Consider the following 15,408-nt stretch of genomic DNA (forward strand, 5'->3'; position numbering starts at 1 on the left):
CTGTTCCCTATGTCTCGAATGCTTCCCCCTCAAACATCTGGAAGGCTTGCTCCTTCATTCTGTCAGGCTTTGGCTCAAATACAGGAGAGCCTGTCTTTGAAAAACCACGGCCAGACTTCCATTTCTGGCACTCACAGTTCCTTACACCCTGATCATTTGCTCTTCAATGCCCTAATCACAATATGCATGTTACCTTTTCCTGTATTTTTTTTTTCAGTGTCTTTTCCAAACTAGAAATCTAAGCCCAATCAGAGCCCAGACCCTGTCTGTATTTATTCATTGCTGTATCCACAGTGCCTAAAATTGTGCCTGGCATATAGAGTTTGAATAAAAAAGGTAGAGTAACTGAATCTTCCCTTATTCCTAGATAAAGTAGCAAATAATCATGGGCTCATCCAAAGGTACTGTAGAACCAGTGTCTTAGAGAATCTCTGAAAGGTGTTCTAACAATTTGTACTAACAAAATTATTACCATTAAGCAAGATAATGTGGGAAACAAGAGAGAAAAGTCAACGTACAAAGAAGAAAAATCAACAGGAAGAGATTTAAAGGCAAAAGACAGATTTTTAAAAAGTAACAATCAAAAAGATACTGGATTAAAAACACAACTAAAGAATTAAAGCTTGCGCTACAGGTAGGAACAAGCACAATTAACAAGACAAAGAGCGAAGCAGAGGTTTATTAATTTATTCAGCTACAGCATACTGAGGGCTACTCTATGTCGGGCAGAGAGGAGGGGAACGTGACGGGAGACGGACAAGCCCACTGCTGCTGTGAGAGTCTAAGCTAGTAGCATGTTTGGGGAAACCACTTTGGCAATATGTATCATGGTAGCCTTAAAAGGCATAATTTCTAAACCAGTAATCTTATATCTATTAAAATAATACAAGTAAGTAGATAGGATCATAAATAGTCTATTATAAAATTTGTATTAGAAATATTTATATATATAATACATGTTACTATATTATATATATACATCAAAATGTTCAATAGCCCTGGCCAGGTGGCTCAGTTGGTTGGGACATCATTCCATACACCAAAAGTCTGTGGGTTCAATTTCCGGTCAGGGCACATATCTCGGTTGTAGGTTCAATCCTTAGTTGGGGTACATACGGGAGGCAAAAAATCAATGTTCCTCTCTCTATCCCCCTTCCTCTCTCTCTAAAATTAATATATCCTCAGGCAAGGATTTAAAAAATAATAAAATGTTAAATATTAGGAACAAGTGAGATGTATACAGTAAAGGAATTATCAACTAAATATTAATAGCACCAAACAATGGACCACTATGCAGCCATTAATAAATAGAAATAATTTTAAGGACCTGGGAGAACCACAGTCGAATGTTAACTAAGAACGCAGGCTCAAGAACACAAAATGAGCTCAAACACAGAGCTCTCATCTTTGGAACTGGGAATTCAGGATTATATTCTTTATGCTTTAGGGCATTTGATAATTTTCATCAATAAACACATATTACTTTAATAATCAGAAATAATGAATACTAAACAAAAATAAAAATTAAGTTTTTCATTTTCTCTCACATTAGTGCTTCATATATCTATTTCTAACTTATTCCAATACAGTTCTCACACCCTAGAATTATCCACTCCACTTTCATTATTAAGTTTATATTTTTTCTCAAAGCATGATTAAGTTTTTAATTCTTGTATTCCCACTCCAGATTTCTAAAACATTAGCTATATATATATATTTTTCTCTCTTTTTTTTTACTGTATAAATTTTCTAAACACTGTTACATTCTTTTATCATCAAGGAAGCAAAAGCATAAAGAGTTTACACAAATGATTGAACAATTCACCATTCACTTCACCTCGTATAAAAACATATTGTATTCAAAAACAACCTTCCATCAAAAATAAGGTTCCTTGTTAAAATTTTTCAATAAAAACAACATCAAGAGTGTGGTGATTGTTTCAGAGGTATACACATATGTCAAAACTTGTCATATTATGCAGTTTAAATATGTGTAGTTTATTATGTCAATTTATACCTCGGTGAAGATGCTAACAAAACATAGTATCAAAAAAAGCCACATACCAAAATATTACTAAAATGTCTGGAAGGTAGACACACACAAAAACACACACAGAAAAAAACAAAAGAACCACTCACTCCTTAAATGCATCAGCAATTTTATTTACAAATGCAGTGAAACAGAAAGGCTCACTAGTTTCTGGAGAAAATCCCTGGCATACAAACTATAAGGGTTTTTCATTCATGACAAACAGCAGCTTTCTAATGGGAACTGCTTAGGGACAATTCTGAAGAAAATGGAGCTCCCTTGATCAAGCAAATAAAATTTTATATAAACTAAAATTTTCAAATTGTAATATATAGTTGAAAAGAAAGACAGAGAAAGCAAATTTGGGGGTGCTTTCTAGTGAAATTTTCCATATGGTTCTGTATTAATTTACCATACATTACAATAAACAGAGGAAAGGCAATTATATATTTATATTAACAATTTCAAATAATGTTTCAGAATCTTAAAAAAAAAAAACAATAAAATAACCCTCTTCCAAACACCACTAGAAAGTCAAACAAGATTATCAGCCTCTTTTTTTCCCTTGCGCTTTTAAGATGCTGAACTCAGAAAAGTAAATACTGCACTTTTCCCCCATACATAATTACCTTCTTATAAATAAACAACAAAAATACAGGTTCTACCAAGACTATAGTGCTCTGATGTAATCTACAGAGACAAAAAAAAAGGGGGGGGGTATTCTTTTTTTTTAAAAAGAGAGAAAAAAAGACATACAACATATATTTATAGATCTACATCAGCAGCAACCAACTCTTCTTCTATCTGCAACAGTGCTTTCGTATGGAGGGTTACATCACATGGCGGTGGGCCGTCCAGCTGATCAGGCAAGGAGAGAAGAAAGAAAAGTGCTTAGATTCAGAAACACTGGAATAATGCCACGTGGGATGCATAGAAGTAATCACTCAGAGAATGGCCCCATGAGGTAGAAAGAGTCACCTTGTCACTCACTTAGGATAAAGCGAGGCATATCACAGCCTCTGGGTACTAAGTCTTGGTCTGCAACAATGGAGTAAAAAACCAACTGCTGATATAGAAGTAGGTTACACTCAACTCTCTTTTATTTGTATTGGAGAAGAGAAAAGGCCTGGGCACGTTTTCCAGGATGATTCCAAACATCAGTTCTATTTGGCTTTGGAATTTGGTTCAAGAGAGAAAAGCACACACACATATACACACTCCCCCCGTTACACTCCCAGCCTTGACATTCTCCAACCTCAGTGGCAGCATCCAGAAAAGGACTGGACCGTTGGGGTAAGAAGACTCAGACCCCGCTGACAGATAAAAGAGAGTTGACTGGGCTTAAACCATTTCCAAAGCACTCTTCACATAAAGGGCCATATAAATACCTCTGGGTTCAAAAGCAAAGGGTTTTGCGGATACCACTTGCAACACCCTTTCACAATAAGGAAGGAACACGTTACCAGCATCAAGGTTCAAAATATAAGCAGCAGTAATGGTTGTCTTTAGATAGCTACGAACAATATGCAATCTAATTACGCTATCCTATGCTGCATAACACACAAACAAAAACATGGTTAGACACAAAATAGCATGTGAAGTTTGTTAAAAACTCAGTTTTCCCCAAAATGACACTGAAACGACATATAATCAGAATTAATGCTCTGTTTTAAAATATTATATATATTGATGTATGATTACCTAGTAACAAAGCATAAACAGACTATTTTTTATGACCTTTTAAACCACTTTTTAAAGTTCATCATACTCTAAAGCACATAATCAAAGCCCATTGTTAAATAATAGAAATCAGCTATTGATAAGGGAACGATACTTAGCCAAGTAACAGGTTACAGTCTACATGAAAAATGTATTTTAACATCTGTTTTGGTTTGTTCATATTCTCAAGTCATTAGCAGTTTGTCCAGACTCTGAGCAGAATGCTCAGGGCACTGTCCTGACTCTCAGGCACATGTCCGGTTCCAATTCCTCAGCCCCATAACCCCCACCCCTCGTGCGGCTCGAATTCCAAGCTGTGACCCATTCACTACACCCTCAGAAGGGGGACACACCAAGGTTCCTAAAACCTGGAGCTCTAAGGCAGGGAGCTAGAGGGGGAGACGGTGGGAGGTTCAAGGAAATGCATGGGAACTCGCGGTTTCCTTAAAAGACAAGAAATTTTCTCCCTGATTTGCTCTCTTACATTTGAATCTGAGATAGCAGTCGTTGCAGTACAGCTGGTTGTTTCTGATTCTGACTTCAGCTCCTGAGGAAGAGCCTCCGAGGTCACGCTCACAGGCAGAACACTGGAGGACAAGAAAAATCCACAATCAGTGAGCTCAAAAAGCTTGGGGCACCCCAGGAAAAACAAAATGATCAAAATGCAGCTTCTAAGCTCTTAGATATGTTTCAGCAAAAGAAAAAGAAAAAAAAAAAGCCAAAGGTAATTAGATTAAAATCGGGCCTGCCAGGCGAGACAGTAAAGAAATTATAAAGCCAATTTTAAGAGCCAAGATGATCATTCTAAATACACCAAAGAGCAAAAACGATTCGCTGACTGGCTTAAAGAAATCTCATCTTCACTTCCCTCAGGGGCGTGAGAGAGGATAAAGCACCACGTGAAAGAATTGGCGAAGCGAATACACACAGGGTTTCTGGCGCTCCACTTTGGCATAGGGCACACCCAGGGTCCCCACTGCACCAGCGTGGCAAGTGTTCTCACATGGCTCTTTCACTTCACAGCTGGGTATTTTGGTTCCGTGTGTTCAAACACTAGTTGTTTTGACTCATTCTGCTATACGTAGGAACAGCCCAAGCAGGCACTATACAAGCTTAAATAAGCTGTGGTCAATGGGACTCCAGCATCAACAACTGGAATCACTCTTCGGCCCAACACAAGTCCAAGAATCAATTAGATGTGTCTCTTAAAGACAGTTACTACAAAATAGCTACAGCCTTAGTCCTTTTGTATGTGCAAGAACCTATTGAGTGAAAGCAGGCTGTGCAACTGTAAAAATATTTCCAAAGTTTTCCCTTACGTACGCTCCCTATTCAAGGCTAGGCTTTTAGACACTTTTATAAGTGCACATCCCATCCCATGCTGTTAATGACATTAGAAAATTACATTTCAAATATGCCTAGGACCGCATGATAGAGGAAGCCTTTATGCACTGTAAACTTCACTAATAGAATCTTAACAAACTGGAGATAGGAAGTGCATAGCATTTCTACATTTACTTTTTGAAACTAGGTTCAAGACTGGAGAACTAAGTAGTAGCAAGCAATTTGAAATTCAAAATGCAGCACAGACTGACAAACAGCAGCACCTAGCTCGTGAATGGCATGTCCGCACCCAGCGCTCAAAGAAGCCATGCGCGCTCCAAGCAAAGCTTTGCGGGCCTGCAGAGGCTGCTCATCTTAGTCTCACCTTAAAACAATATAAATGATAACAAAGACCCAGGGACTCGATGATCATGGCAGCTCCTTTGCCCAGAATGTTATTACAGTAGGAGCACACGCGCTTCCCACTGACTGACCTAGATGCAGAACAAGAACGTAATGGAGGCTTTCATCTGTGAAGCTCAAGGTTATTATTTTAAAATCACACTCAGGTGTTGACATTAACAATTTAAGAACATCTATACATCTTGTGGGGGGGGGGGGAAGCAGAGTTTGCCTGCCAATTAAAATATGCCTTGATTATACTGTACCTTGAAGGATCTCCCTGATGGTTCTGAAACCCCCTGACACCTACTCACTAAGTGAACAATAGCGGTGCACTTAGTTGATTCTGCGCTTCAAGATGCTCTCCTCCTTAGATCACACCTGTACTCAACAGTAGTCTCCCCCTCTTCCAAAGCACAGCTCAAATCGGGTCATTTCACCCATGAAAACACCAAAAGAGCAGCCCCAACTTCTTCCAAGAGGCACTGTAAGCCCCACTCCCAACCTTATCTCCCCATCCTCTTTCTCATCCACCCAATATTCAAATTAAACAGAAGTAGCAGCGCTTTCCTGGCTGTGCAGGTTGGTCTCTGTAGAGAACAAAATCAAAATTGCCTGACAGCCACCATTTAGATAGGTAAGGAGAGTTTCTACTTCCCTTTAGATCCAAGTCTTAGCTTCTCTTCCCGGTGGGAAGGGCCAGACCACTTCTTACCTTGGCACCACACAGTATTAGCAGTGCCCTTTAGTGGCACTGAGAAGTGCCCAGCTGTGGTGGAGTGCCGCTTCCTAGACCAGTGGTTCTCGACCTTCCTAAAGCCACGACCCTTTAATACAGTTCTCCTCATGTTGTGGTGACCCCCAACCATAAAATTATTTTCGTTGCTACTTCATCACTGTAATTTTGCTACTGTTATGAATTGTACTGCAAATATCTGATATGCAGGATGTATTTTCACTGTTACAAATTGAACGTAATTAAAGCATAGTGATTAATCACAAAAAACAATATGTAATTATATATGTGTTTTCCGATGGTCTTAGGTGACCCCTGTGAAAGGGTCGTTTGACCCCCAAAGGGGTCGCAACCCACAGGTTGAGAACCGCTGTCCTAGACAGAGACCATTTCAGGGAAGAAAAGCCCACGGCCTGTCTCCTGTGTGTTCGCCCAGGGTGGGGCTCTCAGGAAATGGGCACCCTGTCCTCTGCTTTGCCTCCCTCGACCGTGGCCTTCATCTTCCTCCAAAATATAGCAGGAATTCTCACTCTGTCTTCTCTTAATTCAAACTTCCTAACACACATTTTGTAGATCTTGGTGCAGGTAACATTTTTGATGGATATAAAATATATTCTCTTAACAAAAATCCCTTATTTGATAGTTAAAAAAAAATCCCCTTATCAATCATTGTGTTTCTACTTTTCAGTATTTCATCTACATGAGAAGCAGTCTATGCTAGTGAAACTCCCTTTGGGTAACAGCAGAAACGCCGCTGTATGTGGCTTCATGAAGCATCAATGATCTGTGGAGAAGCTATGCAGTTCTAAACACCCAACAGATGTTTCTGTCTGAGCTTTCCTCAGTATCAAAGGCAAGTTTGGAATCAAGACCTACCATTAGAACTCCTACACAGTTCCTGTGGTATATGACCTACAGAAATCAGTTGATGTGGTCTGAACGAAATGTTGGCAAACCAGGTAAGAGATCAGCAATGGTTTTGGAAATCAAAAACCCAAAGAGCAGTATCTAACTACTTAATTTTCTTTTAATCCAGCTTGTTAAAAGTTCCACAGACAATGGAGCTTGGTCATAAAGCTTTCCTTTTACACTTAGTTTCTATAAAATGCATTTATGTTGTTTTGTTAAAACAGTCAACCACTTGACAACACTGCTTTGACTCATAAATTTCCAATGCATTTATAAGCTACTGTTCACTTTATAATTGCATATTGAGAACCATGCAGGTACAACTGTATCTAAGACATGGACCATGGCACCAGTGAATGAGACAGTGGCAATGAGGCTGGTGTTTTGATGGTCTTCAACGGCTTCACAAGACATCCATAAATGCTCTTAGGAAGCTATTAAGAAAGTTTCCTGAACTGATTTGATAAAAGAACACTGAATATGGCACATTCAAAAAGGCCTGGCTTTCTTTGGAAAGGTTGGACAAGATTTGGAGAAAAACTTAATGGAAAAATACCCCTGAAACTAAGAAAAAGAGACCCCAAAGGACCTCACCTGTTGCGTAGCTGGGAGCCCGACGGTGCAGTTGAAGGGACATGGCTGCGTGGTGTAGGGGAAGGTGCGGTGGTGGTCTTCACAGGACCAGCTGGAGCAGGGGGGATGCTGGAGGATGGATTTCGCATGTAGGCACGGTTCGATGTGGACACCAGCTGAGGTGGTGGACGACTGAAGTCTTGAACAGAGGAAGAAGCATAGACTCCTGTAGACTGGTTGAGCCAAGGGGACTGTCTCCAAGAACTGGATCTTGGGGACTCCAGGTTATCTAGAGACTCACCTCTGAAACACAGAAAGAATTAATCAAAATAATGTAACACATTTACCTAGAAATCTATGTAACATCACACTCATTAAAATATTGATTTAATATATTTTGTAAGCAGGTATTAATCTAACAAGTCCAATTACATATACAAGTACCTTTAAAATTAAAGTTTCTTTTTATCAGAGGTATCATGATGCTTCATATTCAATTAACCTTCAATTATTTTTATTTTTTTGGGTTTATGTAAAAGAATAAACACTAATGTGGAAAGGAAAATACTAAGAAGAATATTTTTTAAATAAAATACTGAGACAAAGACCACAAACATGTGTCCTTTATATCTTTAACTGTTTAAACATATCAATCATCATTTTTAAAACCTAACCAAAAAATAAAAACACCCTTTCAAATATTTGCATATGTCAGGTATTAGACTAAACACTATCACAAAAATATTGAATTTATTTAATCTTCACAACACTATATTTGTTTATTTATCTATCTTTTTAGACCTCACAGAAGTTACCTTGTCCATAATAAAAAGAGTGAGTCAGTGGTGGGACTGGCTCTCAGACCAAAGTCTCTCGATTGCAAACTAACCCAGGTCATTCCCACTGGCTAGCCCTCGTTCACTGACCACCAAAAACTCATGCAAATACAACTTTGGGGAAATCTCCCTTAAATGAAGTTATATAAATTACATTAATTCTGATCTACAAAGAATGACTGCAAATTATGAGAGTACTTTTCTACCTGGTTAATTTTATTACTTTTAAAACCTTATCTCTTATTCCAAAATTTGAAATACATACTTTTTCCTTTTAACATTATATAAGTGCTGCAGGCAGTAGAGAAGGGTATCTGAATGAGGAATAAGGCTTTCCCCTCTCTCACTTACCACAATTTACCTGCCCTAACCTCAGAGGTAACCATTAATAACTGTATATCCTTCTAGACTTTTTCTCATATCTGTGTGCACATACTTACATGTACATACAAATTCACATCTGTAAGTACAGCAATGTCTATAAGCATATGTAATATACATGATGTGTTTAGCATTCTTAAAGAAATAGGATTAGTCTACAATGCATATTCTTCATAACTTGCTTTATTCCCATATAATATATATGATCTTAAAACTACGTTCAGGGCTTATCCTCGTGCAAGGTTTCCTCTTTGAGGCCAGGTGCTATGTCAGGAGGCAGCCCCAGCAGCTATGTGAGGAGGCGTGTCTGGAGAACAAGGCTCCCAGCCACAGCCGCAGCTGAGCTCAGTCCAGCTCCTACCTGAAGGGTCAGCAATGGCAGCCCACTCACGAGCGATGGGTAGTTTACATTTTCAAACCGTCATAAAACAACAAAAAAAATCTGACAGAGACGTATGTGGCCTACAAAGTCAATTATTTACTACCTGTTCCCTTCCCACACAAAAAATGTGGCCACCCGGCTCTGGGTAACAATTGCTGCCCAAGCGCCCTCACCAACACCAGGTAAAGAACTGCCCAGTGCATCCTCAGAACCGTGAGATACTGTCAATCAATATTTCACCCCACAAGTTTTGATGCAGTGTATTATGCAGGAATATGCCACCTATTCTACCCTCTCAGGGTGCCCCTATTTATTTAACAAATACTAAGGGCACTCCTAGTAATTTATATTCTTTTTTTTAGTTGTGTATTTAATAATATTTAAATATATATTCTTTGATATAGTGTTCCATACTTAACCAGATATAACCAGAGAATACCGTGCCATACATTAAACTGTTCAGAGGGTACAAACAAAATCTTCTTATAAGCACTGGAAAATTATCCACACAATTGGGAAAAAGAATTCCTGTTTCCTTACACAATTGTCAATAATAGACTTAATGACTCATTTAACTCTACAAATCCCATAAGCGAGCTATATCATTGTTGTTTTAGGTGTAGTGTTCATCCTTTATATGTTTGATGACTTTGTTTCTTTATCCATGAACTATCTGTTCTTATCCATTGTCTGTTTCTTTAAAGTTGTCAGGGTTTATTTACTCATTTACAAAAGTTAACTGTACTTTGAGATAATTGGCCCTTTGTCTGTAATGTGTTGCAAATAATTTTCCTTAGTTTCTCAGCTGTGGAAATACTGCATAAAGGTAGCTTCAGTATGCATTTACCCAAGACACATCTTTTAAAATGTTTATCCTCTCATCTTCAATTAATTTATATTTATATGTTTTTCAGAAAGTTAAAAAATTAGGTTTTCACACTTTGTGAACACTATTATATTCCAATCTAATCATTATCTCATTGAAAACAAACAAATAGAGACTTAATTTTTAAGTTCAGCAACCAAGGAAGCACCAAGAACTTACATGAATTATTGAAGTACCTGAATTGCACTTCAGAGTTCTACACCCAGCTTTGCAAACTATGAGCCATTTGGTTTTGTCCACCTGTGTTCTCTGCTTGAGCCACAGTTTCTTCACGTGAAAAAGCAGAAAGACTATCCCCGCCTCACAGCATTTTCCCCAGATTAAGTCAGATGATGGAGACAAAGCAACTGCCAGGTGTCTGACACCTAACAGGTGCCCCACAGCATTTCCTCTACTTCTCTTTCTTCCGCTCATCTTAGATTAAGAGAACAAATTATGACAGCACTTCTGCCCCAAGGAGCCAGCATGTCTATAAATGAAATATTTGCCTCACAGCACAGAACAGGCAATCACTCCTAAAATGTCTCGCACCTTCTCATAATCCCAGGCAGACAAATAGGCTCTTTGTTGACACTGGCACTGCGCTGTCGGATCCAGCTGTTGTCGTTGTGAAGGGACGTCCTCTTCCTCATTTCCTGAAGGATCTGTTGTCTCTCCAACTCTGCTTCTGATGGGACTTGTTCCTTCTTGGAGCTCCTCTGTGATGAGCTACTGCCTCCAACTCGGTCTAAATATTTACTGCTTCCTAAATTGAACACACATCAATAGCTGCAGGGTGAACACATTTGAAAATGGATAATGGCTAAATCTCCAAATAAGCTGTTGCAGAAAATGTGACATTGTACACCTATGCTAACATTATCAATTCTCAATGAGACTGCTGCCTGGGAACTTCAACTTAACAGTCTCCTATTTCTGGAAGTTCCAACTCCACAATGTACCCAAGAAAACTAAGGAGGCCGCCTAAAAAGCAAACCGCCAGCACTGATTTCAGCATTAAGTTATACAATGCTCACCTGGAAAGTTTCTCTTCCACTTTTCCCTTCTTTCCTAAATTAAATCAAACAAGCTCATGCTCACTGAATGCTTGCCGTGACAACTCCACAGGGAACTGGGAGCTCTATTTTTCCAAAAAACTTACACTTCCTCTGGGGAAAGAGTGAAGACAAATGCATGCATCTCCAGACGTCATGACTCAAGTCTCCATGGTACAAGTCATAGAATTTAGGTCACGACCAAGTTGAAGAAATAAGAGCATACTGAATCACTCAAATGGCTTTCGTGAAATGGAAAAATAGCTGAGTAATTCCAATGATAACCACAGAACCACAGAATGTTACGAGCTTTGTTTTTCTTCCAAGAAACTGACAAAGCCATAATTTTGAAGCTGAATTTATGAATGAAAATTAAGTAAGGTTTTATACTGAAGGCTTTGTCTTATTGGATTTGCTGATTAATTTCTGACTTGGGTAAAGCATCCATAACTTTGAAGTATCCTCCCCACTTTTATTTAGATTAGGAAATTTCATATATTTCATACAAGGGTTTATTTTCCTTCATTCTCCAAAATCACTGCTATTTTCATTCTTTCAGAATTTATAGTGTCTCTGCTTTAGTTTATCTTCAAATAAGCTATGAATAAGGCCATCAAAGGTTTCTTATATACATTTATGTTTATATTTGTATATGCACACAGCTTACCAATTTGGTCAGATTTAAATGAAACGTTTTCTATTTTAAAAGTAACTTATTGGCAAGTTTTTCAATAAAATATTTGATAACTTCTACTGCCTGCTATTCTAACCAGATTAATAACACAAGCCACAAATATTAACAACACAATTTCAGAGATTCACACTTGCCATTACTAACAGGTCATGTGTTTAAGTTCAGGAGAGAATATTACCAATGTAGGTTAAAAATGTTTTATGGCAGATTGAAGTACTTAAACTTTAATTCTAATGGTGATTAGTGGCAAATTGAGGGGAAAAGAAACCAAAAATCCAAATAGGTAAAATCAGAAAAACCAAATCAGAAAGCATCTGATAAATTGGGAACTGAGGGAGAGAACAGGTTGTTTTACCCATAGAATTCCTAATGGGTAAAACAGCCAAATAGGCTGGAAAGTTAAATGAGGAGCAGATAACGAAAATGAAAGAGGTGATCACAGAATCTAATAAAACCTGTACATTTTACAAGCTTTAACAAAAAGGGACAAACTAGCTTCCACCAGACCATTCAAACCTGGAGATGTGGTTTGGCTCACAGAGGGTTTTAAATTTTTATAAATTCTTTGTCAGTACTTAAAAGGTAACATGAAAATCTGTTGTTTTTTTTGTTTTACTTCTCTTTGATAGTGGAAATGGCTGGTAATGACAGGCTTGCATTCGCCCACAGGCCAGGGACAGGCTAAGCCAGGAAGCAGCCGGCCACTTGGATGGGCATGTTCACCAAGCGCACCTCAGGCCTCCCCTGGACCTCCGCTCCTTTGCATAACTGACTAAACCCCGGCTTGTGATAAGCCTGGTATGCAAACCTTGCTTAAAATGATCCTCTTTGCTGCCGTTGTTTTTTTTTAGTTATATAACGTCAGTTACATCTGTTCCTAAAGCGCACTTTATACTAACACTATTAGGTTCCGAATTATTTTTGCCAAGTCAGTGAAACCATTATCATTTTGGATTTTCTGACATCTTGTCATTTTAATGCATAGTTTCAACTTTACATACAATCTTGAAGTCCCCTAGTATTCTGCAGAAAACATTTCGGTCCCATTTCTTTGGCTGCAAGATGAAATCTACTATACAAAATGGTGTATCAGCAGCACTTAGCAAAATTTCCACATATTTCATTAGCTACTTAAAACCATTTTAATCTCCCAGTACTCCCTCCATTAGAAAGTAAAGCCAAAATAAGCAAAAGATAGTTTTGTTTTTAAATACAAATGCTAAAAATATTCAGTATTTTAATTACATAATCTTAATGAACCTGAAATATCTTGACCTTAAAAATACTGATCATAGCTTGTGATAGCATAAACAGTAATTTTGAAAAAAATTCCCATTTACCATTTTTGTTTGTGGGGTGATCATCCAGCTCAGTAGTGGACCTGGATTTGTTCCTGCAACACAGAACACAGCATATTACATAGGTCTCATTAAGAATGTCCTTTTCATATTTATAAAGAACACCAAAAGTATTACTTTTAAAAGAAACTGATTTATTTCCTATGTCTGTTGAGAGCTATATTTATTTTCATATGAAGGAATTTTTCATGTTGCACAAACTAGCATAAAACACTGACATCTCTAGAAGACAGAAAAGCTTGATGCTAAAAATATATAAACATGAAAATCTTCCCCATCTTGCATGATGATTAAGCTTATGATTTGACCTGATTATATACTTTGCCTCTCTTCCATATCTCAAACCTACCAGAATGCACAAAGCATCTGTCATAAAGCCACCTAACATCAAACTGTCCCACCTGCTTCGTACTGCCCGAGGGTCAAGAAGTCAACTTTTGGGACATCAGGGTGCTATTTTGAAACAGCAATTTACCAGACGCTCTCCTAGCATTCCAGAGAGGCACTGGTGAACACTGGCATAGGCAACTTCTGAAAATGCCTGACTTTTTTAACAGTGAAATTTAGGTCTGTACAGCAACACACGCTGATCTCGTCCTCATTCTATTAGGTTCAATCACTTTACATAATAGTAATAAAGATGAATAATGATATACATTTGCATACATATGTATATGCACACATGTATGTGCATATATACATTGAATTATGTAACAATTGTTAGCAATATTCCCAAATGGTTTCATTTGCATTAACATAGGAGAAAAGAGTCTTATGACAAGATGTTTAGCCACACTCCTTAATTCCTGTAGGGATGAGGTATCACAAAGACCTATAATCATTTCATATTTTCCAGGATTCCTTCAGTTTCCTTTCTCTGCAAATTATTTTCTAAAGGTAATGAGCTATGTAATTAAAGAATATGCAAATATACAAATAAATTCAGAGCTTAAGAAAGGAGATACACAATTTTAATAATCTACAGGTACCCAGAAACACTCATTATAAATAAGGTCATTCATCACTAGAAGTCTTCCTTGGCTTTATTAATAGCATTACCTATATATTCCTTTGCTTTGCCCTATCTACTCTGGGGCCTATTCAGTTACCCTGAATGTTTATACAGATGAGTCTTTCCTTATCTGGAAGGCAAACTTCCTAAAGAAGAAATTTCAGCTCTGAAAATGCAAATTAATGTTCATACAGTGGATATTTTTACTGTTTAGAAGTCTTTAGTAATTTCAAAAGGGCAAGACATTTTAAAATTACTTAAAACTATTAAATTTAACATTTTAAGAAATTTTAAGATGTATATAGAACTTCTCAGATATCTGAAATCCTATCTGCGTTTCCCCAAAACTCATCAGTAGTTCTAATCAAACTAAGAGAAAGCCTGCAATTCTCATTTCAGATATCCATATATACCTTCATTTGGGGTAAGCTTATGCCATGGCTTATTACCATTTTAAAATAAATATTAAAGTAGATGCTTCCTCTCTTTAATTCTCTCTCTTTTCTCTCCCCAGCCACCATGTAAGTTAGATTGCACTGGTTGGCTGCGTGTTGAAGACACACCCACCAGTGGGTCTCACTGCCCTGACGGCTAGCCAATTCCCCAAAGTCTACCTAGTAAACTGGCAGTGGACAGATGATGAACCCAATCAACTAAAAGGAAGGCCAATTGAATTCAGCCCAAAATGCTGACCCACAAAATCATAAATTAAGTTACTAAGTTGAGGGATAGTTTTAGCTATCAACCAGCAAGATCTCTTTGCATCACACAAAAGATCAAGAGCCACAGTAACTCTAAAAAACACCTAGGCAAGCCCTCAAAAATTCATTTGAAGCCAATTACTCCAACCAAATTACAATGACATGTTCTACACACCTGTCACTAGGAAGCAAACCTGAAGATTCTTCCTCTTCCTTTGGTATATCATAGGAATCAACAGGCCTAAAAGATGCAAAAAGTTCATGTCAAATTAAAGACTTTGATGCTTTCCCTGAGTTTCAGAAATAGATTTTAAAAATGATGTTATTCTAACATCTTTAAGATAACAGTCTTTTGATTGAAAACTGAACAACTAGAGTTATTTCAATGAATCACTGCAGAAGACAGACCTGCTACTACTAACAGAACTTTGCA

General features: G+C 37.8%; 1 protein-coding gene across 15 annotated transcripts in view; it reads right to left on the reverse strand.

Annotated features, from left to right (window-relative positions):
- Nucleotides 1-2,139: 2,139 nt before the first annotated feature.
- Nucleotides 2,140-15,408, reverse strand: part of LMO7 (LIM domain 7) — a 198,273-nt gene continuing 185,004 nt past the window's right edge. For 14 of the 15 annotated variants that reach the window (XM_090258764.1, XM_090258767.1, XM_090258765.1 and 11 more), the window contains 7 exons: nt 15,151-15,216; nt 13,245-13,297; nt 10,708-10,921; nt 7,713-7,994; nt 5,457-5,565; nt 4,233-4,335; nt 2,797-2,887 (listed from right to left, as the gene is read on the reverse strand). In XM_090258764.1, coding sequence (XP_090114890.1) covers nt 2,865-2,887; nt 4,233-4,335; nt 5,457-5,565; nt 7,713-7,994; nt 10,708-10,921; nt 13,245-13,297; nt 15,151-15,216 — 850 coding nt within the window. In that variant the 3' untranslated portion in view covers nt 2,797-2,864. Of the gene's footprint in view, nt 2,888-4,232; nt 4,336-5,456; nt 5,566-7,712; nt 7,995-10,707; nt 10,922-13,244; nt 13,298-15,150; nt 15,217-15,408 lie in introns of all 15 variants that reach the window. The other variant, XM_090258776.1, reaches the window with a different exon arrangement.

Source organism: Furipterus horrens, unplaced genomic scaffold (assembly GCF_987537825.1).
Source record: "Furipterus horrens unplaced genomic scaffold, mFurHor1.1.pri manual_scaffold_12, whole genome shotgun sequence".
NCBI classification, from domain to species: Eukaryota; Metazoa; Chordata; class Mammalia; order Chiroptera; family Furipteridae; genus Furipterus; species Furipterus horrens.